A 26,374-nucleotide genomic window follows, 5' to 3' on the forward strand; every position below is an offset into this window, starting at 1 on the left:
CGCTAAGGAAAGAGAAGCCGAGGCCTTTTCCCGCTTTCCTTTTCGCCGGGGATCCCCCGCCCGCGCCGTCCTCCCTCGCGTTGGGATCATGGCGCCCGTTTTCTCCCTTTGCACCAACCTCCCCCGGCAGCGCCGACCCTGCCCGGCTGCGGCGGCCCCTGCTGCAGGATGATGTCAGCGCCAGCCAATGGGGGCGCGCCGTGCCTCCCGGCGAGGCCGCCGATTGGATGCGCGCAGAGCCCGCCTCCCCCTCCTGCCTCAGTCCCCGCCGCGGTTCGCTGCGGAGCCGCAGCCGAGGCACGAGTGGGGGAGGGGAAGAGGAGGGGGAAGGAAAAAAAAAAAAATCTACACAAAAAAACCGACGACCAAACCCACCGAGCCGCCGGCCGCCATTTCGCGCAACAACAGGCAGAACCCGAGCGAGCAGCCCCGGCCAAGCACCCTGAGGAGAGAAAGAAAGAGAGAAACAAGAGACACACGCACAGGAGAGTTAGACAGGAAAAAATACCCATAGACTCCGCCATGTCACAAGACGTTTAATCGCCCCCCTCCTCCCTCAGGCTCACTGCCCCGCCACAGCCGCCTCCGCTGCGTCCGAGCGGATCCCTTCACCTCGGCTCCCTCCTGCCGCAGAGCACCCGTTAGAGCCCCGAGCTCTGCCCAAGGGGCGGGGGGACGCTTAGGCTACGGCGCGGCCGCTAGCGGCTTCTCCGGTCACCCGCGTGTGGCGGCTCCATCGAGGCAGGGCAGCCGCTGCCAGCCCCGCTTTTATCCGGTGCCCCGCGTTTGCGCACTGAAGGAGGCTCGCTCAGCCCCTGGTGGGCGTCGAATGAAACCCCAGCCGCCGCCTCCCCTCCCTCACTGCGCCGGAGGGGCTGAGGCCGGGCAGAGCGGGGAGGGGACGTGGCGGGGGGAGCGGCGGAGCTGAGCGGCCCGCCCGATCCGCACAAAGCAGAATGTTCCTCCTGCCCCGTTTCCCGGAGGAAAACGGGGATCGGTACTGAGGGGAAGAAGCGCCGTTCCCGAACGCTTTGAGGAAAAGAGCATTGTCGCCTCAGTCCCCGGCAGTCGTTCGGAGCCCCGCACCGCCGTGACGCGGGCCCACTCAAACCTTCCGCGCCCCCCCGCTCTTCCGTGCGGGTCTTCGTGCGCTCCGTGAAGAAAATTTACCCCTCTCTTTGAGATTAGCCGACGTAGCTGAGCGCGATGCCGGCCGCCAGCAGGACGCCGGGGTGGGTGCCCCAGAGAACGAGCCTCTGAGTCAATCCTCCCGCCGGCGTTCGGGGCCGCGCGCCGGACCCCTCTCGCCGTTCCTCCCTCGCCCCGCGCGCCCCGTCAGCCCCCAGCCGCTCCCGGGTCCCTGCTGTTCTCTGTTAAGGCGCAAAGAGCGTTTTGTAAAATGGACACTGAACGCTCGGCGGGCGCAGCCCGCGCTCCAGCCCACAAGCAAAATGGCGGCTGTTTGGCTTCGCCTTGGTAACCCTGCCCCTGCCAGGCGGGGCGGGTGAGCCCCGTGCAGGGGGAGGGAGGGGAGAGCGGACGCCATTTTCCCAGAGAGAGGCAGTGACATAGAAGGGAGCGTAGGAGGCTGAAAGGAGGGAGACACGGGAGCAGGGGCGGCAGCGGGGTTTGTACACAGGTCCCGAGGCAGAGGCGCTTCTCAGCCGGACCCCGCCGGGCGCTGCGCACTCAGCTGGTGCTGGGGGAGGAGGGATCTCCCCGTTCTTTTCTTTCTTTTAGCAGAGTGCTGAGGGTCGGTCCTGCCCAGGGCAGGGCTCTCCGCAGTAGGGCGGCTGCAGCGGGCTGGGATAGGAGGGGGCCCAGCTGAGGGGTGCTGCTGTGGGCCTGTCACCATTCCAGGTGAGTCCGTGCTCGTTGCCACCGCGTTCTGCCGGGTGTTGGGGGAGGGGGCTGGGAGCAGGGGCTGAATACCGTAGGACGCTCTCTGCCCCACTGACTGGGGCTGCCTGCCCCTGGAATGGGTTTGGATTCTGCTGGAGTTGCCTTGCGTTCGTTTTTCCTTTTGTGGGCTTTGGCAAAAAAATGGCAGACTGTCGCTATAGCTTGTGAATATGGCGGGTTACTGTAGCTGGAGGAGCTGAGGGAAATTTTTTGGCAGTTCTGCCAGATTTATACATTATGCCTGGAGAAAGAGCTGGGAGAGGCTAGTAGGTGAAAACAGACCTTCCTCAGGCGGGTGGGTTTTAGGAAGGGGTTTGTGCGTTACTGGGACTGCGTATTGAGTTGTATGAAGCTCACGGAGATCTCTCCTCTTCCTCCATCCTGTATGTTTGTGCTTTGTGACACTAAAATGGTCGTTGTAGGCCTAATCTCCTTGCCTTCCACACCCCCGCCTCCCCTCTGCCCCCCGCTCCTATCTCTGCTCCTGGGTAACCTGGTGTAGGGAAGCTGTCCTCAGGAGTTTCTGTGCCAATTTAATAGAGGATCGTTCTCCCCACCCCCTTTCTCGGGGTTGTGAGTAGTGATATTGGCGCATCCCTTTCTTGCTTCAGTGCCTGTAGCCAGCGTTTGCCTTGCTAGGCTGGCGGATTTTAGTCATGAGGAAATAAATACTGGTGGAGCAGCCCCTGTCGCTGCAGACATAGGGGAGGGGAAACAAACGGTTCACTGTACGGTTCTAAATAGGGTAGAGAAACATAATATAGTCTGATTACAAGGGTCCTGTATTCCCCCTATACTCGGCCATTAGGGACGCGCGGTGGCCAGGAGTTAGGAGGTCCCTAACATGGTGCACACCGTGTCGCTGAGGGCAGGGGCTCAGTGCTGCAGCTAGGCTCAGGAATGTGTTAGTCTGTTTATTTACAGTATATTGAAGGAATAATAATGAAACATTGCAGTTGTTGAGGGCTTTGCTTGGAGAAAAGAGAGATTTATCCACGGCCGTAGTTATCATGCTTAATTAATTGATTACAATGACCATACTTTTAAAGTTACTTTTCAAAAAATGTGGAGTAAATTTTTTAATTTCCCTCTTTTGTCCTTTAGAGATTCTAAAAATGGCGGCCTCAGGCTGATGTTGTGGTAATCTAATCAGCTTGGGTCCTCCACACCCCATGCAGTGCGTTTGTCTGCAGCGTATTACAGCCTTATTCTGTTAAAATGAAAAGACCGTTCTCTTCAAATAACACACAAAACATCTCTTGACTTTACTGCAATTTAAAAATGCTGTGTTCCAGCTGATTAATTTTATTGGTTATGTGTGTGAAAGGCAAGTGAACGAGACCACTCTTGTCGGGAAGGCGGGGGGTGGAAAGAGGCAGGAGTGCTTCTCTGAGGGGTGTGTATGGGTTGCTGTAAGGTGGTATGTCTGCCGGTGTAGTAATTTGGAAAAGCTCCTGCCTTTGCAATAGGCACTGTGTATCTGCCCATCCTATTACCAACCTAAGAGCAGTAATATTTTTCAACCGAAGGAAATTCAGTTCACTAATTCAGTCAGTCAAATTCTGGGTGGAATCACATTTATGAACGTCATGTTCACCTTCCAGGAAATACCTTTGCTGGACGTTGGAGTGGTAATCCCCTGCTTTCATGGTTTGGGAATGCTGAAAGAACTTAATGCTTGGGGAAATAATGCATGCAGGATTATAACCTGTTACTCTATTAAAGACGTAGAATTTCTCCTGGTACTATGCAATCTTAGTATTTTTCTTTAATTTGTGTATTCCTACATAAAACGTATGTATGATAATGCGCATACATTTGTATTGTACTGAGTGAAAGTGCAATTCCTAACCTCCAATTTTTTTCCAAAATGAAATATGAACCTTTTAGTATCACCACTATAAATATGTTTGGATGGGGGGGAAGGGAAGTCACAAGGATTTAGTGGTTGGTGTAGTGTGCTTTGATAGAAACTATAAAGACTACAAACTGTATGTTCAACCAGCAACAACAAAAAAGAAATTCACGTTTGCCATTTTTGTCTGCTTGTCTTTAATATTGTCCTCGGTTTGAAGAAATGTGAGTTTGTATTCCAGTATAGCTTTAGAAGCTTCTAGATTGAAACAATCAAAAGTGAAGTACTGAAATGTCAAAGTTGTCTTCGGTCTCTGCAGGATTTTAATTTAGATACTACTCGTATATATCACAGCACAGATGTGTGGTTTAAGGTACACCTGAAGTTGAACAGTAAGATGGGAAGACTTTCGGTGTTGTTAACACTTGCCTTTCGTGTGCTTTGAGGCCAAAAGCTGTGTGATTTCAACCACCAAGCGTGGCGTTAATGGGCCAACAATGCACACTCCCAATGATACCTTCCTCATATTATACAAATTCTATTTATTTATTTATATTAAATCACATCTTACTCTCTGATTATTAAAAAGGACACGGATACGGTTCTGAAGAGTTGTAGGTATGAGCCTCTTGAAAAAACATTTGCCTTTTTTATTTCCTCTTTCGAGGTGTTTTCTTGATTACTTTTTTTAACATCACAACTTGGAGGGCTACACTGCTCTATTTCATGGCCTCAGTCATGTTCTCGGGCAGATGTCCAATTCCAGATTAACATTAAAAGAAACAATTCTGTACAGTTTACAGAAAGTAGCGTTGGGGGAAAAAATAAAATTCAGAAATTGGAATAATTAAATACAATTGCCATGGATTTCAGTTTTTATGCATTAAGGCCTTTTTGGGAATTTTGAGGTCTTCCAGCTTTCCTGTATATGTTATAGTGAGTCACTTTGTCTTTGTGACTCAGTTTCTCCATTTGTAAAACAGATCTGCAATCTGAAAACAGACCTGTTTAAGGAGACATTAGAAAGGAAATTCCAACTTTATTTTGGAACTTCATTGATGTTGATTTGTTCAAGTATATGTTAGTCAAAAATATTTTCCCAGCGTCACCTAACAAAAGTTCTGTACAAAAGGTTCGCAACCTGAATTTTTTAAGAGATTTCTAATTTGCAGACATTCTGTTACAATTGTAATTTTAATGTTTGAAAATAATACAGAGGTCACACAAGTGGTTTTACAACTGTCTTTGGGTTTTTCCTATCTGCAGGAAAAATCTGCTCAACTGTCATAGTTGTTGTATGCATTTTGGGTAGGCTATTTGCCATCTCAGAACCTTCAAAGAGGAAAAAATACTGCCTTTTGAAGCTGCACTTAGGGGAAGTTTCTTTTAGTACAAAAATTCAGATTACTGTTTGGAGTTCCATTACCTCAAATCTCTGGTTAGGTTTCAGTGCACACAACTGGGTTAATAATTCTGCTGAAGTACAGTGATGGGCGTCATGCCGGTTGGAGGCTGTGCAGTTGGAAGGCTGATCCTGGTTTGGTTTAAGAACCAAATCTTAATTTTAGTAAGACTGCTTGTGGGATTTAGTTGAAGAACAGTGAACATAATGATGGAATCGTACTGTTGCTCTAAACAGATGCATATAAAATTCTGCCATTTTCATATAAAAATCTAACAAAATTGAGTAGAGTGATGTGGATATAAAATAAAAGCCGATTCAGAGTCCTGGAGTGATCCTAAGCAAGTCCAGCTATGCTGCTGGTCTTGTGACTTCCATACAAGCAGTCATTTGTGAATTCCTCTCAAAAGCAAATTTTGTTGGACAGTGTTTCTGGAGCAGGTACTGTGTTCAAATGTTTCCACTCTGCAAACAGGATTTTTAATTTATTGCTAAGAATGAAATACAGCTTTACTTTTTTTTTTATTTAAACTGAGATGCCTTACTTGCTTCAGCACATGTAGAATGTGGATTAAGGAAGGAAAGAACACTTTTTGTTCCCTATTCTTTTAAGTTCTGGATTATTGCAGTGTCAATTATAAATTAGAGCTTTTTAAGGGTACACGGTGAATGTTTCACACAGTCATCTGCTTACTAAAAAGAACTTTACCCTTAAAAGTTGGCCTAATCTCTTTCAGGATCCAAAATTCTGCTCGTGACCTACAAAAAAAAAAACCTGCTATAATCAAGTTCAAAGACAAAACGGTTGTTACCTTTAAGGCATAACAAAGAGCTTATTTAAAAGAAGCCTTGTCCAGGTTTCATATATTTGCTAGCAGATACTGAGATTATTTTTCTTTCCTTTTGCAAATCTTAATGTGTTAATGAAACTGGCAGGATTTTAAACTCTGCAGGTTGTTAGAAGATTTTAATAATTGAGGCTGCCTGTAAGCCTTTGAAGAGAGTTTTGTTGTACAAGGTGTATTTTTTAACATCTGACTTAAATGTTTTATCTGTTAATTTTTTTCACAAATTAAAATATTTGTAGGACCTGTGTTGAATTGATGTCCACTGAAGTTGTTTGCTTCAAAAGCACAAATGAAAAATAATGGCAGTGGCATGCAGATTGCATTCTGTGCAAGTGAAATGTTCTAGTTTTGCATATTTTATTGAAGGAATGCTATCTCTCCTTTCATGTGATAGCTTATACACAGCTTAGATTAACATGCAGTGTTGTAAAACTTACATGAGCCTTGCAGGGGACCAGCAGTTTGTCAGATCAGGCCTAGGATGGAATGCCAAAGTAAGAGAGATTCTAGTTTTAGGTTAACAGCTTTTGAAAGATGTACAGATTGAAATGTAACATTTCAGGTGCAGATAAGATTTTTAAGAAGTTTGTTCTCATCTGTAGTCGCATTCTGTGTGTTGTGTTATGGCACCATAACGTAGGTAATCATTCACTTTGGTATCTTTATCTTAGAAAGAAATACTGTCAGGCTCAAAGAAGGTATTACACGAGTAGATTTTAATGACGTTATCGTAATTTAGATTGCAGCTTTAAAAGAAGGACTTATAGTCTCTTGTGCACTGTTGATTTTTCATGAATAGATGATATGGAAAATGGTAAGTGACCATCCTCTGTTTCCAGAATGAGAATTGAAGGCATGTATGGGATGTAGGCTTGGATTCTTTAACTGGAGGAGTTCTGAATATTTAAATTGATTCAGTGTTCATTATTTCTTAACTGTTCTAATTGGACTGTGTCCATAGATAGTTTGGTATTTTTCCCCTTTCGCAAAGGATGATGCTCTTATTTTGCCTTGAGTAGACAAAGGAGCAAACTCCTAATTAGTATGGTTATAATGGGACTGTGTTTCAGTATCACAAGACAGCTGATATTCCAAGTCTAGACAGTTAATCCTGTCTTAACTGTTGGTTTGAAGAAACTTTTTTGAATGAAGTGTGTTTGGGATATTACTATTTAAACTGAAACTGAAGGTGAAGGCTTGAGAATTATAAATGTTTATTTAAAGTTTTCTTAGGGAAGGTATGGTGAGATTACACCTCATTCTCTTTCTGAAGGTGTTGTAGAACTGTGAAGGAATTTACTACTAACTTTAGACAGAATTGATTTAAAAATTAGAATGGCTCTCTTCCTGTCCATGAGGATAAATTGCTCCTTCACATGTCTCATCAAAGCAGTGAGTTGGTTGGTTGGGTTTGTTTGTTTGTTTTTTAATAGAGTAGGAAGGCTTGATGGGAATCTTAATATTGATTATCAAAAATGGTGTTACTCTCATTGATTAAAGATGAAGAAAAAAACGTACATAGCATTTAGACATCTGTTCTCTGCTCTCTTCTTATTTCCAGTCACTTACATTCTCTTCCCTGGAAACAATAAAAGAAGCTCTGCATCTTTTTTTCCTCTATGTGGCAGTAGTATTCAGAGATGAAAGCTGTATTTTGTGCTTCCATTGCTGAGCAGAATCTCTTTGCTGTGTTTATTCCAAGATTGTGCATTTCTTATCTTTGTTGCTGCAATTAAAATACACACTGAGCTCTTACTTGAAAACACAAATCTATGAGGGCACGAATGTGGAATCTCTAAATTTCTTATATCAGTCAGTATACTTTTGCAAAGTGATTGCAATTGAAAATAAAGTAGTTTTTGTTCATTTTTGATGTCAAATTTCAGTGTTTTTTGTGGCTGTCCTTGAACATGGTGTAGTCATCTTTTTTCCCCCTGTCTGTTCCCTTGCTTTCTTCCTCCCAAAACCTTAGTAAAGAACATCAAAATATTGCCAGGTTGTTGCCAAGAAATACAGTCCAGGTTGACTTGTGGTTAAAATTGTGTAAAAGGATTTTCTGTCTGCTGGAAAGAATTAAGGTTTGTTTGGAAGATTGCTGCTTTGCCTGGCCCGTGCTTAGGTTTCTGAGCGCGAGTGCAGCAGGCAGTTGAATGTCTACAAACTATTTGCAGAATTAAAAGTGGAAGCCCTGTTGTGCTGTTCATGTGAGTCAAATGTTACTGATAAGACAGGAGAACTGTTTTTTGTTGTTCCTTTTGTAATCTTCCTCAGTGAAAACAAAACAGTAATTAGTTTGGTTGAAATGTCAAACTTTGAAACAAACTGCTAACAATTTACTTGCTGTGCAGTAGATATCTAATTACAGTAGGCCTCCAAATCTTACTATGCAGCACAGAAATAGGAGTTATTTTACTTGATGTTGTGAAGTTAGCAAAACGCTGAGATTAAGCTGTTGTTGTGTGTATTTGTAGCCTTGCCTTCCCTCTGCCTCCAGAAGCCTGACTTCCTTCTTGTGAGAAATAGTGGCCCTTTGAGTTCAGTCCTCCGGTGGCTGACCTGCAGTTATCTGTGTGGTTGCATTTAGTTAGCTCTCACGCTTACACTGCCTACAGACTTTGTGTATGGAAAACTGGCCATACGTACTTGCAGAAACATTTTATGCTTGGAAATGATGAAGAATAACTTTTGGAAACAGATTTGAATTTTTTAAAGTTTTTTTTTTTTTTTTAAAGGAATCCTCATGTAACTTAAAAAAAAAAAATGCATGCTTATTTAATCAACAGTTATTTTCCATTTAACATTAGATGGAGAAAAGTGTTGCAAGGAGGCAGCTGACGCAGTAATGACTTAAAACCGAGATATTCTAACAGGGAAATTTATATGTTAGTTTTCTTAATATTTGAGTTTTATATTTTGTGGTGATACAGTGCAACACATGAATGTTACATAGCTGAAATTAGTGTATGGTTCTCAAAGCAGTAAGCAATATTGTTATCAAAAAGTAGTCTTTTCTCTTAAGGTCCTCCATACACCGCACTTCTTGTATATTTTAACGTCTTGATTCTCCCTTTCCAATAATTGTTAATGCTCAAGTGGGTGGGCCTTTTTGTGCCTGGTTTGCTTTAAGAAATACAGCAAGTTTTTAGTGAGCATAAGTAGGTAGACTGGAGGATTTGCAGCTAATTTTTAATTTGGGGCATTGGTTTTCTGTAAATGTAAGAACAAATCTACAAGCATGCTATTTTCTATATGCCTCTGCTTGCAATTGCTTTGGTAGATCTCAGTAAATTAGTTCTTATTCTTTCTGTAACTGCATTTGCCTTTGTTTCCCCTCTACCACTCATTCTTTTTCTCTTCCTAGTCCCATATTTTGTTTAACTTCCACTGAGAGACGAAAAGAAGGAGTGAAGAGAGAGAAGAGGTAAGGGGAAGTCTTACATGTGTTTTAATGGTCTGGCATAAGTACCATCACTTCTGTAAGAATATATGAGAGCAGTGCTCTTGGATGGGATGGTAAAGGTGGGGGGAGAGCCTGGAACCCTTGGAAACTGGTTTGTCGTACAGCAGAAGCTTTGGCTGACAGACTGCTTTTGGACTTGTGCTGAGTTCAAAAAGTACAGCCTTATATCCACTGACTAGGGTTGAGATAATGCAAGTAATGATGTGCATACTGGAGAATTGATACTTCAGTGATGGAAACTCAAGTTTTTGTTACGTGGATCTTGAATCTAGTGGAGGTGGCAGTTTTCTTTGTTTTATAACTCAAACTCAAGATCGGTTTATGAAGTTGGCTTGTCATTCTAAACAGGAATAAGGTCTTTGATTGTAAAGTTTTGCATTTGTTGTATCAGGATATTCATAAGTATTCTTTGACTGTATTGGGGGCTGGATTAAAAGCAAAGTGGGATGAAGAGCAGCCTTACCTTGTAGTAGTTTGGCTGCAATGGCCTTGATTCTTTAATAAGTTGGTTTAATGATGACTAGCCTTAAAATACAATTTGATGCGATTAGTAACTTCTCACTGTTGAAACTCAGTGAAAATCCTGAAGGGATTGGGACAGGACAACTGTGAGCATTGTCCTGGGAGAGTCAAGAAGCAGCATATTTAGCCATTCTTTGTTCTTTGTGCTGGCAACTGTCATTTGTATAACTCCAGACCAACCACAGAGATACTTTTTTGGGTGTTTTGTTTTTTTTTGCTACATGACAACGTGTGAGAAGGAGCTGAGGTGGACCTGACTGCTGACAATGCGTATGTCAGTGAGGCTGGCACAGGAGGGAATTGAGGGGCTTGTGGTAAGGCACAGTCTGATGAGGAAGATGAGGAGGAGGATATTGCTATGAGATAGAGACAACATGAGGTCTTGCAAGAATGTTTTGATACAAACTACAAGTGCATGGGAAATCAGATTCTTCTAGAACAAATTGTTTCTTCTGTGTGGTATACAGGAGTTGGTCATTAATGGTACCCTATTGTTTATACTGTATCTGAGTGTGCCTTCTGTGTCTCACGTTTTTTTGTTTTTTACCTTCTCCCTTCTTTTGTCTCATTCTAAATTTGAAAAAGACTGCTAACTTTTCTGTTAGGTTACCATAGGGAGCAGCAGCCAGCAATTGTCTGAATTTGAAGTCATAGTTGCTTCTGAGCATGACTACTGACAGCAGCTTCAGTGATGTAATGCCTGGGAGTTGGATATCCCTCCTAATCTCTTAGCAAAATCTGTACTATGGTGAAGCTTGTTGGGGGGGAAATGGAGAAGGAACTTCCTCGTGGGCAAGATTAGTCATTTATTCATGTATTCTGCTTCTAGGTCTGGTTAAAGATGTGTTATCTCCTTGGAAGTAGTCAGCAATAAATAAATATTCCAATTCCTTTTATATGTTGTATTTAATCTGTGTATATAAATATGCTACATGTGTTTTTCCAGATTACAGTGTGTGTGTAGATGTATATGTGTATATGTATGTACACATGCTATAGTTAACTTTTGTTATGTATTTGAATCATACCTAGCATATTCCAGTAAAATGTCAGAGTGCTCAGAGCAGTGATAAAAAGTTGAAATTTAGTAAAACGTGGAATTGTTTAATGAATTTTTCTTACAGTTTCGTTTTTTCCATGTAACATCCCATGCCTCCAATTAGAAAATGGATTTTTAAAAAATAGATTGCAGGTAGGGACGCTCAAGTTCTTGAGCTGTTGACTGCAGGGCAGTGCAGGACAGAAGTTTTCCACACTGAATTTGTGGTCTGTGACCCACTTTAATGACAGGTGCATTATTACTTAGAAATTTCTCTTGTATAGATTGTGTTAAAGCATAGGCATATCGTCTACTGACATTTTTTAGGTACGTTCTTGTGGACTTCTTAGTGAGAAGGGTGGTTCCCATGGCTGCAGGTTAAAATTGTTGGCCTGTAAATCTGAAGGCAGGCATGACAAGAATTGCTTTTGCTAATGATTGCAAAACATGTATGAGCATATGATGTAATTGGGCTTGAGGGGGGAGGAAGATGTTCAAATTGCATACTCAGTAAACTCATAATAACTTACAGGAGACTTTTTAGAATGTTTATCCTCTAAATTTGCCTTTTTGCAGTACATTCAGTAGGCTCAATTTTAAGATACTTAACTGAGTTTCGGAGTGTTACATTGAGTACCAACATTTCAAAAATGTTTTTATCTACCTCCCCTTACAAAGAAAATATTTTTGAGGGGAAGGCAAGTACCAGCATACCATAGACATTATTTTTCCTGATGTGGTAAGAAAATCAAACAGTAACATTTCTTGATCATCTCTCTGTTAACCTGAGATGTCTTCTGTAAACAAATTACACTGATGTCAGCACAAGTCACTGGAGGTAGGAAAGTAACGCTAATACTGTCTTGTTGGTCTCTGTGTCTTGCTTACAAGAGCCCCATTGCTGTGAAACCCGTAGTTAGTTTCAGAGCGATCCCGTATGACTGTGTGGAACCAAGATGAACAGATAGGATGTATTTTCTCTTGGGAGCAGAAGCTGGAGTTGCTAGGTTAATTCTGTATGAGTGTAGTTATTTTGCTTTTACATTCAAATTGACTTGAAGTTATAATCAGATCAGCATCGTGTGGTAGTTGAACTGAAAGATCTGGCTTGACTCAAGACTATCATGCAACTAGTCTATGTATTTTGTGTTTGAATTTTATCTGTAAACATAACTCTTCTCTACCCTTCCTGCTGTTCCTTGGCCCGTATGGGGTAGAAAATTTACTGTGCAGATAAGTAACTTTTTATCAGCAATTTTCATTTGTTCCAGTAAGCTTCAGTTTAATTCCCTCAGATTTGTACATGCCACTCAAAGAAGAGCGTTAATATGTGCACTGTGTATAGTCTGATACCTAAACCTTGCTCCAGGAAATTGTTCATAATGTTTTGCCTGTAGTTAAAGGGTGTGGGACGATGAGTTTAGGTTAGAAAGTTATGATTTATTTTTTCCCCCTAGTTATGTGTGTGTTGTATACAGACCTTGTGAAGATGCAGAGCAGACGAAACAGAGATGGTAATTTGTGTTAATCTTTGCAGTGACATTCGATCAAGACTTTGAGGTAAATTTGCATGCATCAATGTAAAATCTAAATTATTTGTCTTAAATTAGTGCTGTTTCCTCTCTCGAAATAGCCAGAGTTCTGATTAGATTTTTCATCCTTAATATTCTGTCCTACATTTACAGACACCCGGTTAATAACATAGACCCTGAAGTATTCTGTGGTGGAATCCCAAAGATACCTAAAATATGTGACTACTTTGTTTTTTTCCCCTTTGTAGACATTATTTGGCAGATGTTGACTGGTAGGGACAATTGGTAGAAAAATATATCAAGGTTTTTCATGCATCCATTGAAGTCACACAAACTGTCCAACAGAAACAGGAAAAAAGAGACCATGTATTCATGTAATGCTGACTGATGTAGGAAACTTGAATTGGTTTAGCAGTCAACTTCCTGAGGTTAGCACAGTCTTTATGTGTAAAATTCTCTGATCTTAAGCTAAAAAAAAAAAATTATATCTTTAGTTTATAATTTCACTGATATCCCTTTATTAATTAAAAAATAAATGTTGTATTGCAACTCTCTTTCAATTCTACTAGAAAAGTTTATAGTTTTTTTCCTACTTTAGAACTGTTTTTTCTTGTTATCTGTCGTGCTGTGATAGATATGGAAACCTACTTATGGGGAAGGAAACACAAGCAACAGTGACATTGTGTTTAAAACAAGTGAAAACAACTAAAAAACAAACTCTGATATAACAAATAGAATGCTAAAAGCAGGTTTCTTCCCTGTCCCTTCCTTCCCCATTTGGTTATCGTAGTTACCTGTTTGTGGTAAGTACGTGAGATTGGCTTGATACGCTTGGTGCTACCATCACCTCTTACCTTTAACTGGAGGGGCACCCTAAGGATCATCAAGTTCCAGCTCTCCTGCCACAGGCAGGGCCACCAACATCCAGATCTGGTATTAGACCAGGTTGCGCAAGGTTCCATCCAACTTGGCCTTGAACACCACTAGGGATGGAACATCCACAGCCTCTCTGGGCAGCCTATTCCAGCACCTCACCACTCTGTCTGTGAAGACTTTCCCCCTGACATCTCATCTAAACCTTCCATCCTTGAGCTTGAAACCATTCCCCCTTGTCCTATCGATACCTACCCAAATAAAAAGTTTATTCTCCTCCTTTTTATAATCACCTTTTAAATACTGGGAGGCTTCCATGAGTTCTCCTCGTAGCCTTCTCTTCTCCAGGCTGAACAAGCCCAACTCCCTTGGCCTGTCTTCACAGAGGAGGTGGCTCTCCTCTGGATCCTGTCCAACAGCTCCACGTCTTTTCCTGTGCTGGGGGCTCCAGACCTGTTCACTGTACTCCAGATGGGGCTTCTTGAGGGCAGAATAGAGACGGACAGTCACCTTCCTGTCCCTACTGGCCACCCCTCTTGTGATGGAGCCCAGGATGCCGTTGGCCTTCCGAGCTGCAGGAGCACACTGCTGGCTCAAATAGCTGATACCAGTATGAATTGTACATTTCCAAGTACAGCAAGTATTGCCTGGTTTCCTTAGGCTCGAAAAATGTTTATATGATGTTGAAAAAGTTTACATATAAAAATAGATGAACGTATGAAATATATTAAGAACAAAAACTAAAACAACAGCACCTAAAATACAAAGCCTGCATAGAAAATACCATGGAAGAAATTGTATGGAGTTTTTATGTTTAAACAGTGATTGATAGCTGGTTGATAGGCGATTATGAAACCTTGTTGGTGTAATTGGAAAAGTTTGGCTAGATTTCAAGTTCTTAATTTTCAAGTGCACTTTGTCAGGGTGATGTGTCAACTGCTTGTTTCCTGAAGCTACTCAGTGTAGCTTTTGGTGGTTCCCCAAGAAACGAATGAAAGGGGAAGGGGTGAGAAGACATGCTGATAAAGTAGGCCTGTAGTTCCCTTCAGCCAGCACCTGATCAGAACTGCACTTTGTCTTGGGTATTTGAATCTTGTAGAATTAGGTCCAGAAATATTGGTGTAACTTCAGGAGATGACTTGTGACTGAAGAGTCAGACCCTCTGTACTTGCGGTTGTGTTTTTTCTCTCCTCCTCCATGTACCAATGAAAACTATTTTCATCTTCTGTCATATAATTGATCTTAGAAGGACAAAGCAGAAAGGAAACATGTGGTCTTCATTAAACCACAGAATAATATTGTGTAAGTGCAATACCTCAGGGATAATGTGCAACTTATTTTCTGTTGTTTAATGCATAAATGATGTTCTTTGTATAAAGCCACACAGATGAAATAATCTGGAATGTATTGTGTTCTTACGCTCCCTCTGCTAGAGCACCATTCATTTAAAAATACTGGTTCTGGCATCATAAGCAAAATAAGTCTTGAGAAGCAGTGGTGAATTTTCAAGTATCTTTTATTTGATAAGGCAGTTAAGTCAGCAAAAGTCATTTATGCTCTCTAGGGAGAAGAATTGCCATAGAAATTGTAAAGCACTGCGATTAAGTGAAAATGGCCAAGTGTAGTTAAGTTTTCTTTTGCGAGAGGTTGACCATACACAAGTTATATGTTTTAACCAGATTAAATAAAAACATTCTTCTTTTTTATGATAGTCATATTACTGGGGTAAGGCAAGCTGATTAGCTACAACTAAATAAATGCAGAATTTTCTCAAATAAGATGTTTTTCATGCAGTGAGGTTGTACTGATGTGATAGCATTGAGGAAAATGGTAACCTGGAGAAATTACCGAAATTCTTTCAATGCTGCCAATAACTTCAGTAAAAAGCACCTATGTACGTTTCTTTAGATAGCCATGGGTGCCAGATTTCCAGGATTCTGGCAGAGTAGGGACTTGAAATAAATGCTGAAATTGAAAAGTGCTGTGTTACGATACCAGATAGTATTTTATGAATTATTTAAAGTATTGAGCTTAACAGGATAAGTAATCCTTTTTAGGATAGGTAAGGAAAAAAGATCGTCCTGATGATTAGATTGTCTGTTCTGAATTGTCCAAATTTTGTAGTCCAGATGAATTGTCCAAATTTTGTAGTCCAGATAAATTCCATGAAAAATACTGGGAATATTTTAATGTCATGATACTACTTCGCATTGTGACATGACAGGAAATAATTTTCAGATTTCAGGCATCAACGTTGTTTATTGTTGGATAGTTTTTATGATTGTATTTCCAGTGAGCTGGGTTTTTTTGTGGGTTGGTTGTTTTTTTTTGTGGTTTTTGTTTTTAATTTTTTTTAATTAAAAAAAAATAAATGACCACCATCACCAAAAGCTATTTTGAGTTTGAGAAACCTCATGGTAGATGAGACCTTGATCCCAGACTATAGTGCCCTTTGTGTCTTTTAGACATAGAATCACAGACTGGTTTGTGTTGGAAGGGACCTTTATGATCACGTAGTTCCAACCCCCTGCTATAGGCAGGGACACCTCCCTCTAGACCAGGTTGCTCACAGCCCCATCCAGCCTGGCCTTCAGTGCTTCCAGGGAGGGGACATCCACAGCCTTTCTGGGCAACCTGTTCCAGTGTGTCACCACCCTCACAGTGAATAATTTGTTCCTAATATCTAGTCTAAATCTGTCCTCTTCCAGTTTAAAGCCATTTCCCCTTGTCCTGTCACTACCTACCTTTATAAAATGTACATACTTTGTAGCATACTGAAGTTGTTTTTTAGAGTGTTCTAATTACCGGCATAAAGTAAAAATCCCTATTATGCTAATGATTTGTTGGTGTCGGTGCAACTGAAGATAACAGTGGATCAGCGTGTCTTAACGTGTGGTAGCTGATTTACCTGGATTAAACAAGTTGATAATTTCCTTTTGGGAAGTAATTAATTCAGACTTGTTTTTTCTGAAAAAGGGAACTAAATGGAAACTGAAGTTTTGTGTAAGTTGTAAATAAAGCTTATGTAGGGCAGGGTTTCTACCCTATGAGTAAACTGTGGCAACACTATGAACACTCACTGAAATAGTGAGAGGGATTTGGGGTTTCTTTTATGCCTGCTATTTCTCTATACCTGCTTTTGGTTTATCAGTTTTTTCTCACTGATAGTTCTTGAAAATAGTCTATTTTGATGCTGAATTTTATACATAGCTAGTGATACAGTGTGACGTTTGTGATCCTTGGTAAGAAAATGTTGGGGTTTACTATGAGAAAGCAGGAGGCTTTGCTCAAACAACAGCTGGTTGGCCTGATTGTTTTCTACTCCATTGCACTTGGTGACTCAATTAGTGGGACTGAGATGTGACTGCTGCTTTCCTGAGGAGCAGTGAGTTGGAGGTTTAGACTAAAAAGCACGTTGAGATGCCAGGCTTCAGTAATGAGATCAGATGTATTGGGTGAAGGCTTGCTATCAGTCTGTCCCTTAGAGATGTTCGTTATTTTGGATGCTCTTTCATCATCCTGGAGGTGCAGACTTGATCAACAAAAGAAGGAAATTCAAGTTTGTCCGCATTGCTTTTCTGAAAAGTCCTTTTTACAAGTGCACCATTTTCCACGAGGCTTGCTGGTTTTTCCTTGGCGATGTAGTGTGTTGGCAAGGAGAGTGTGTTAAAGTATGTTGGATCTTCTTGGGCTTTTGTAGTGCTACATCTTAGCTGAAGTGTATGTCAGATGGAAGAATTATATGTCTTGTTACTTACTGCATATGCTTCATTGCTGAGTGATTTAGATTCTTGCAGTTCTGCCATGGGAAGGACTTTGCAATTCTTCATTAAGCAAGTAGTGAAGATGAGGGCATTTTGCTTCAATTACATGGTTACATGTCTGCATCAGAATGTGAAATCACATTGGTTTACTAACGTGTGAATAGAGGTGCTCGTTCACAGCTCTTCTGTGTTCAGTCTGGTTTTCCCCTTACTCAGTAAGAGCAGTAAGTGACCAGTAATAACTGCCATAGCAACTGGGTTGGTTTTGTTTACTTGAATGAATCGTCGTATGTTGTATCCTTCCTCTACAAAACTACTACTAATTTTTTTGTTTGCCACTTAAGAAAATAACTTCTGAAAAAGTCCCCTTGATGTATATGTCCTCCGACAATAATCCATAAAAATGAGATTGAAAATGTCATTTCATGTAATTATTTGTTAGTCATCATAATTGTTTTGGTTCTAAGAGATACGGAATGGGAGTTCTGGCTTTCTTTCATGTTATTTAGTTTGTATTGTTAGTGTTGGAGGTTTAGCTTTAAAAAAAAAAAAAGCCCCTAGCAAAAGTCAGGAATGCTTTCTGAAAAACACATAAAAAAAATTTGTTACAAGATTGCTACTGAAAGTTAAAGCAACTAAGCTCTGACAAAATGGACCAGTAAGAAAGTGTACCTGATGTTCACTGTGTTTGCTTTAAAGTGAGTCTTTCTGATGTCATGAGTATGATGAATGAATTTTTGTGATCACCGATTTAAATGATAATATTTTCATCAGTTTGTAGTATTTCTGAGTCATAAGATGATCGTGCTTGTTAGTGTATTTGATATCAAAAGAAAACTGAATTCTCTATCTTCTTTTTGCTCGCATAAAACAGCACTAAATTACTGTGTCAGATATATATGTGATATAGAATCGCCTGTTTTAAAATCATCTGACTCCATCTTCTGCTTTGTTTTGTTGTGTTTTTTTTTCACAGGGTTTGTGGATGCACTTAGATGTTTGCAATGAGCACTGTGGCTGGCATGCCCCAGTGTTTTGGATACCAATGCATAGGACTCTGTAGTAATCGAATTTATCAGAAACGAACGTCATGAGCATAGTGATCCCACTGGGGGTTGACACAGCAGATACTTCTTATTTGGAAATGGCTGCAGGCTCAGAGTAAGTATGTTAACTTACTAATTAAGTTTTCTGATTTCTATTGCTTATTTTTTTTCCTACTGAGGTTTTTTTTTAATACACTTAGTTGGAGAAGACTTGGGAGTCTCTATAGTTATATTGGATTTTTAATAACTCTAAGCAATAATCTATTCTTAAGTCCATTTTTTCCTTTTTGAGGAGAGTGAAGGAGCGAAGGTGAACTGTTCTACAGAGGTATGTTTTTTTTATTGCTTAGCAGACTGAGAAATACAGTTATTATCTGGTTTGCTTTTCACACAAAATATTTAACAACTTCAGTGTTTCCTTAACCTGTGTATTTAAAATGTGTTGATTTCCCACATTGGGGACAATTTCTTTTGGTATACTTAATTTCAAGAAAGCAGCAGTAAGCACTCAGTCTCTGAGTGGAGGTTGGTCTGGTCGAATAAATGTCATTCCATATGTGTAGTGTCCACCTGGTTCTGGAATATTATGAGAAAATAGTTTGCACAATGTGAGAGGTAGAAGGCCATGGTGGTGTTAAATTTTTGCTGCTTTATATAGGTAACTCGTCCCATGGAGGGACACATTGAGTAGCTGGTATTGATATAAGCAGCATATGCACAGGCTTTGCTTTGGAGTATGTGCTGTCCTAGTAATCTTACTCCATTTAAGAAGGAAATGTCTTTTTTTCCAAACTTCAAAGAAAACTTGTTAAGCAGTTAAAAAAGAACTTTCAGCTTTTTAAATGCCCGTTTCTTTTCTCTGTTTCCAGTTGTGTGAGCTTAACTCCACTAACATAGGCAGTTAGTGCCATTTATCTGAAGGAAACCAAGAATTCTTACTTTGAAACTTAATGGTGCATTCAAGTTTTCAAAATTGTTTTGTTGATGTCTATTTCACATCATGGACAGTAATTTCCTTGGTGCAGAAAACTCTACAAGTCTGTGTTAAGTAATTCTACTAATTGTAATTGAACTGTAATTGTAACAGTAATTGAACTGTTCACACTCTGTTATTTTGTGTGTGTGGATTTCTTCTATGTTTAGAGAAGAGAAGGTCTCCATTCCTGAGGTTACTGACATTTCTTGTGGATGCAGCAAGCCACGCTGAAATTAGAGTAAATAAATGCAATTGTCAGTACAAACATGATCGCTGTGTTATTTGCTTTGTGCTGTGACATGAGGACCTGATTAGCTACTGGTGTTCTTCAGATTTAAGTGACCGGTGGCAGATTCATTAATGTAATCTCTGGCATAGGCTGAAATATGTAGTTGCACGATCAGCTTATCTTGATATGAAAGCTACTTCATTGTCTAAAGAAATGTTACACAAAACTGTGTCCCTAACCTAACAACTTTCACAGTTTTTACCCTTTTCTATCACCATCTTCTGCTTTAAATGTACTTTTTGTGGTTTGTTTTTTTTTTTCAATGGATATGTTGGGTATAGATTGAATTTATAGTGGTCTTAGTGAATTGTGGGGTTTTCCCAAGTGGGAAGGCTGTGTTGAACGATTGGTCATGAGTTGTTTGTTCTCTAGGTAGCTGTAAGCCCATCAGATGAGTTTGGCTAAATGAAGTGTCTTGAAACACACAATGTTGGCTGCTTCTCATACAAAATACATTGCACTCCTTTATCTTAGCTGACCTTCAGCCAGACATAACTCAGGTGAGCTGGTACAAAGGGAAAACAAGCCCAAGTTCTATGAAAAATTAGATAAGTTAAACTAATGGCAGTTTGATACTGAATGGCAGTTTGATACTGAAGCATACTTGGAAGCAAGAGATTTCATTTGGAGTTTCTGTTAGCTAAGCTTTTGAATGTAGGTGGGTAGCTTAGCCTTAAGATATGGAAGATTCAGTTTTATTGAGATTCTTTTCTGTTTGAATACCTGCAATTCTATGAAGGTGGTTGATATCCCCAGATGCTAAGGGCTGATTGGAGTGTTGGTCAGAATCCACCCTTGCTTCTTTTGTAATTTCTGCTCAGTCAGAAACGAAACAGTGTTTGAAAGCAATAAGGGGAACTTTTTTAAAAGAATTTGCTATTGCTTAGAATGGCTTATAATTGATTCCCTTAATACAGGTGAATGTAAGGTCTGATTTTAACTGTCTGGTTTCATGTGTTTGTTATTTAATTTTTGACTAATGCCATCTGCTGGCAGCATGCAGAATATTTTTTTTCAGTTTGCATTGTACTTTTAAGTATGAACACTAGGGAATGGTGAGAGCGTGAGAGTCTTCATCTGCAGAGTTAAAAGTTGTTTGAGAGACATCACTACCTTTTTAACTCTTTTTTTCAAGTTACATGAATATTTTTAACCCAGAAGAATCTTTGCTTTTTAAAAAAATACTCCTTGCTGTTGTTGTTGGTTTGTTTTTAATTCTAAATGTTTAACATGGTTGTGAATTGCTAATCAATACATACTCAGTCTCAAATGAAAGTTGGGCTTTTGGGTTTTGGCTCTGCACTCTGTGTTGTCTAGGTCTTAGAATAGTTGGAGATAATGGATTGCATTTGTTTGTCTTCTGCATTTCCTTTTTAGAAGCTTAATTCTTCTACTTTCTACAGCTGCTTTCATCTAAATTTTAAAGGCTTTACTCTTCAGTGGTTTATAATTTTCTAGCTTAGGTAGAAATAGATTTAAGGAGTAGGGTGTACTGTCTTGCTCTAGATTTTGTAGGAGTACCTTTTTTGTTTTGTTGTCAGTTAATGACACACATGTGACCTCACTTTTTAGGACATATGTTTCCATTCTGGTATTTTCATTGAGTGCTCCCATGTCGAAGCAGCTGGTATTTAGATCGTGGTAAGATGAATTTATTTATTTTCAGTGAAGAAAAATCTCCTAAATTAATCATAGTAGTGCTTAAGGATGAACTGTAGATAAATTCCCCACTAGCCTGTATGAGTAAACCCTCCTGCTGTGAAAATGGAGGTTTTTATTTTCCATGTACTCAAGAAAACCATCTAGGTTGAGTTTGCAACCATAGTGGGTGGGCACGGAACCATGGTTTTGCTTTTCCAATTCAGTAAGTGGTGAAGAATAACAATGGAAGCAATACAGTGATCGAGACTCTCTTGAATTGGAGAGGAAAAAAGAGAATTTCTATTTTAGACATCATGGATGAGAGGTCAAATTCTAATCCACTGGCATTTAGATTCGCAAGATCATCAGAAGGATTATCTAGATGACATTAATGGTGTGTAGTTACTGCATAGGTGCATTGCATATCCAGTGTATGGATAGTCATAATGGAAAGGGAGATCTGTTGAAAAAATTTTGTCTGTCCAACTGGTGTCTTTTTTTCTTCATCATGTTTGATGAATCTGATGAATATCCTTGTCTTTCCTCCTTCGTGGTGACTGTGAGAAACACTAGTGTTTTTCAGAAGATTTTTTTACCCTTTGGACTTCATTAACTAACATTCTCACCTATGGGTAATTTTAATAAGTGTTTCTTTTTACACTGTTTTATTGTGTAGTAGCATCACACAGGGAAAAGCTAACAAGAAGCAGGCTGCTTAAGATACTAGTAGGGCACTTGCAAGTAGATAGAAAAACGCTCTGCATTGTTTCCAGGAAGAATAAATATATTCTTACAAAAACGTTAGCAACAAGTGGGAATTGCTGCTGTTCTCCCCCATCAGCCTCGTATCACCTCATGGCAGAACAACAACAACATAAAACCTGTCTGTAATGTCTTAGAGTCTGAAGAAAAATACACAGATTTTTGAATTAGCAGTGTTGAGAACAACCGTCTTTATTTTAAACATCGATTCAAGGAATTACTGAAGTATTTGTGATGGGAAATATATTTGATGCATAACAAAGTTAAATTTAGAAAAGAAATTAACCTCTATTTGTATTGTGAGTCAAAAGCCATTTCAGTTTATTAGGTACAGATATTTTGTTCTGTCTCAATGTGAAAAATAAATTCTTAATGCAACTAGGTAACTGCATTCATTTGGAGTTTGTACTTGTATATTTGGGACATGGGGGTTAAAAAAAATAAAAGCTTCAGGATGCTGACATAAATGTAACTGCTGAGAAAAGGTGCAATTTCTTGGACTCAAGGTTCCTATTTTAGTATTCCTTTACCCTTCTCATCTTGTGTTGTCGTTTAGATCATGTAAGCAGTGGGTTGACTATTACACCCTTTTACTGCAAAGCATTATCTAGCAGTTTTTTTCAGTTTTTCTCTCTAGTTTAAATATAATTCAGTAACTGTTTTCTGTTTCATTTTTAATAAATAACTTTGCCTTACTTAAGATTTCTGTTTGTAAAAAGAGTACTCCACTGCTTTGGTGCTGGTTTGTGAAAACGTTGGGAGTGATGCACTGGTGCAACCACTAGGTATCATTGCAGAATTCAGTAGCACTGCACCTGATGCTGGAGCTGTCTCAATAAGTTTGCAATTCTCTGTGTATTGCTGCTTCCTTCTTTTCTCATTAAGCTGAACTCCTTTATTGAGCTTTTATTGCAGCTTAATATATCCCTGACAAACTGCACAATATGCTTTTTTGTTTCATAAGCCAAATTTGTGGGTTATATGAAGTGATTTAATGTGGACATTTTTTTTTTCCTTCAAGGAAAATTTTGTAACTCTGAAAGCTTCTTTTTAGGTGAAAGTTGGTTTCTCTGAAGGGGTAAACAAATATAGAGTTGAATGTTTTTTCCTTTGTCTTTTTTTCCGCCCACCTTTACCCTCTACCTATTTGCGTGCTCCTTTTTAACAGGAAGAGCAAGTCATTACTTAGCAGCTGTGAAATAAGCACATGAAGTTTATTAGCGTTATGTTAGTTTACATGCTATAATATTTACATTTATTAGTATAACTGTATTTATTCTTCTTCTGATTTGATTTTGCAGACCAGAATCTGTAGAAGCTAGCCCTGTGGTAGTTGAAAAATCGAACAGTTATCCGCACCAGTTGTATACCAGCAGCTCGCATTCACACAGCTATATTGGTTTGCCCTATGCAGTAAGTTTCACACTGTGTATTGTATGTAAATAGATAATGTAAAATCTGCTGTTCTAAAATAGAAAAATGCTGATTCTTGCTTACAGTTTCGCATTTTATTGAGGTCTGGGTAAATTGACTAAAAGTAGTTGATTGGAAATTCAATACAGAACATAGTTAACTTTATGTAAAATACAGATTGATAGACTGGTTTGGGTTGGAAGGGACTTTTTAAGATCCCCTGCTATAGGCAGCACCTCCCACTAGACCAGGTTGCTCACAGCCCTGTCCAGCCTGGCCTTGAATACTTCCAAGGAGGGGGCATTTAGAGCCTCTCTGGGCAGTCTGTTCCGGTGTGTCACCACCCTCACAGCTGAGAAGGTAGATAACCAAGAATGGACAATGACAAAAAAAAAAGTATGAAGTATGAATAAATGCTTAGATCTTCAGAGACTTTTTATGAAGTTAATTCTTCTACATTGGCTTAGATAACCATCAGAACATGTGAATACTTACAACTTACCTTTCAAAACCAATCTAGGACCATAACTATGGTGCTCGGCCTCCTCCAACGCCTCCAGCTTCTCCTCCTCCATCAGTAGTTATAAGCAAGAATGAAGTAGGCATATTTACCACTCCCAACTTTGATGAAACCTCCAGTGCTACTACCATCAGTACATCAGAGGATGGAAGCTATGGAACTGATATTACCAGATGCATTTGTGGCTTTACGCATGATGATGGATATATGATCTGTTGTGACAAATGCAGGTAATAAATATTAAATGTGTCAAGAAGGTAAAAATGACTTAGAACTGCGTTGTAATATTAAGAGCAATTAAATAGTGATTTAACTATGTTGATTAATAGAAAAGAAGACATTTCCTTCATCAAAACACTGTTTGAAGACTGTATGGCTTTCTAATACGCAAAGTAGTTGATGAAGGCCAATGAGTTTAACACACTTTATTCCTATCTGTCTTAACTATTCATGTCAGTTTGTTCATGCCTTTATTTGTGTATTGTTACTCCAGTAAGGATTTTATTATTCTAAAATGGGTATCTGTCTGGTATTTTCTCCAAGTTGTTTGTTATTATGGCAAAGTAAAAATCTGCATATACCAAGTAATAATAAAGCATCTTGGTAGATTAGGTATGTGTAAACCGAATAACTTGAAGAAAACAAGGTGATTGGACATAAACCTCTTAAATATCAGTTTCTGTGTGCATCATCTTTCTGATGAGAACTCTTAATCTTCACAAGAGTTGACTTAGTCTTTCCGTAGTTACTGAAATTCTTAAACCTTGCAGTTTCTTATTTTGGAGGCCGAAGTTAAATGTTTAAACTTATGTGTTCATGTTTAAGTACCTGCTTGGGCATACTAATGTGAGTGGGTGCTAATAAATTTCTGGATTCTGGAAAGTTGAGCTTTGGGACTTCCAGTGATGTTGTTTAATTTACAAAGTCATTATGTATTTCTGAAATAATATCTACTTTATCTATCTATCTACCAATATATATATATATATATCTACTACCAATATTAATTTGGGCCTCATTCACTTGGCTGCATGTCTAACTAGCTTGTTTGTTTTCAGTGGTCCTTAATTCTGGTAACCTTTATTCTTATTTTAAATCTTATTTTAAATCTTATTTTAAATCTTATTTTAAATCTTATTTTAAATCTTATTTTAAATCTTATTTTAAGATCATGGTGGGGAAAAAAAAAATGTGTGCACACAAAGTTTATAAAGTTTTGCTTAAAATAACTAAAAGTTTGGGGTTTTGTTTTTTAGTGTCTGGCAACACATTGACTGTATGGGAATTGACAGACAGCATATTCCTGACATATATCTGTGTGAACGTTGTCAACCAAGGTGAGTAGTTCAATGGCTTTGAAATCCAGATAGCTAGAAGGAGTGGAGAATATTTCAGAAAAAAAACAACAAACAAACCAGAACAGAATAGATGGAGGCATGTTTCTGATGCAGATGATTGTACTGATATCCATTTCCATGTTCAGCTTGATTGTTGTTTTACCTCGCTAGCTGACAGTGATAAACACTTGAAATATTTATTGCCATAGCAGCGTCTCCTGGATTTTGTCTGTCAGCCTGAGAAAACTCATTCAGTCTTTTGTTTCATTGCTGTCAAACACGGGGGATTCTTTACAGGAGCTCTTTCAGGTTGTTAACCGATCCATCAGTTTTGAGTAGATTTCTGGGTATCATTCCAAAATGCTGCAGTCCTCGCTTCAAAGATTTCTTGCTCTGAAATAGATACCTTTTATCCTCCTTCTCAATCTAGAAGTCATACGACATGACTAGCAAGGCGTTTTGTTTTGTGGGGTAGGTGGATGGTACCTGACTAACAATAGTTGCCCTGTGACATACAGCATAAAATGCTACCTTTAGTTACATTGCAGATTGTCAGTTACACAGTGAGTAAAAGACCTGTGTTCAGAACACTTTAATTACAAATAAATGATTTTTTTTCTTCTGACAATATGTTTGAGCCTTGTCATCTTAGGATCTTATATCATAATGATTATTTAGATCTGCAAGAAAATGGCTTAATGCCTGCTTATTTGTAATCCATGGGCCAATAGTCAATCTTTCTTGTGAGCTACCTCCATTTTCAGTGTGTTTTCCAAGTGATGTGAATGCTGCCCTTTACTTTGCATTACAGTGGAATGAAGCAGTGCAACATTTACATTTTCATGAGTGTTTAAACTCTCAGTTCGTATACAGTTTATTCTGTTATGGTCACTGGAAAATGTAAACAAGAAGTCTGCTTTAATTCTTGGATGTATGGATCCATAAATGTAAAGCATGGAGTAAAAATGTTTTTAATTTCAGGAACTTGGATAAGGAAAGGGCAGTGCTATTGCAGAGGAGGAAAAGGGAAAATATGTCAGGTGGGTAAAACTTGAACTTTTTTTCACTAAAGGTTGTAAAATAATTATCAATTGCATGGACTTAAGAGCGTATACGCAGTTCTCTGCAATTTTGACTGCATTCAGAATGTAAGGTTCAGTGAATCTATTTCTAACAGATTATAGATTCTTGTA

The 26,374-nt window shown here is 39.5% G+C and overlaps 2 protein-coding genes across 3 annotated transcripts in view; one reads left to right on the forward strand and one right to left on the reverse strand.

Moving 5' to 3' along the window:
* The window catches only part of LOC104917487 (SRSF protein kinase 2-like), a 17,336-nt gene extending 16,943 nt beyond the window's left edge, over positions 1-393 (reverse strand). Inside the window, exon 1 of the mRNA XM_019611112.1 lies at positions 376-393. Within this exon, the coding sequence (XP_019466657.1) occupies positions 376-393 (18 nt within the window). The remainder of the gene's footprint in view (positions 1-375) is intronic.
* Positions 394-1,422: 1,029 nt separating this feature from the next.
* Positions 1,423-26,374, forward strand: part of KMT2E (lysine methyltransferase 2E) — a 54,521-nt gene continuing 29,569 nt past the window's right edge. The window contains exons 1-7 of one of the 2 annotated variants that reach the window (XM_010724296.3): positions 1,423-1,860; positions 9,369-9,428; positions 18,174-18,358; positions 23,213-23,324; positions 23,845-24,074; positions 25,101-25,181; positions 26,163-26,221. In XM_010724296.3, coding sequence (XP_010722598.1) covers positions 18,288-18,358; positions 23,213-23,324; positions 23,845-24,074; positions 25,101-25,181; positions 26,163-26,221 — 553 coding nt within the window. In that variant the 5' untranslated portion in view covers positions 1,423-1,860; positions 9,369-9,428; positions 18,174-18,287. The remainder of the gene's footprint in view (positions 1,861-9,368; positions 9,429-18,173; positions 18,359-23,212; positions 23,325-23,844; positions 24,075-25,100; positions 25,182-26,162; positions 26,222-26,374) is intronic. The other variant, XM_010724363.3, reaches the window with a different exon arrangement.

The sequence above is a fragment of the Meleagris gallopavo genome, chromosome 1 (assembly GCF_000146605.3).
Source record: "Meleagris gallopavo isolate NT-WF06-2002-E0010 breed Aviagen turkey brand Nicholas breeding stock chromosome 1, Turkey_5.1, whole genome shotgun sequence".
Taxonomy (NCBI): domain Eukaryota; kingdom Metazoa; phylum Chordata; class Aves; order Galliformes; family Phasianidae; genus Meleagris; species Meleagris gallopavo.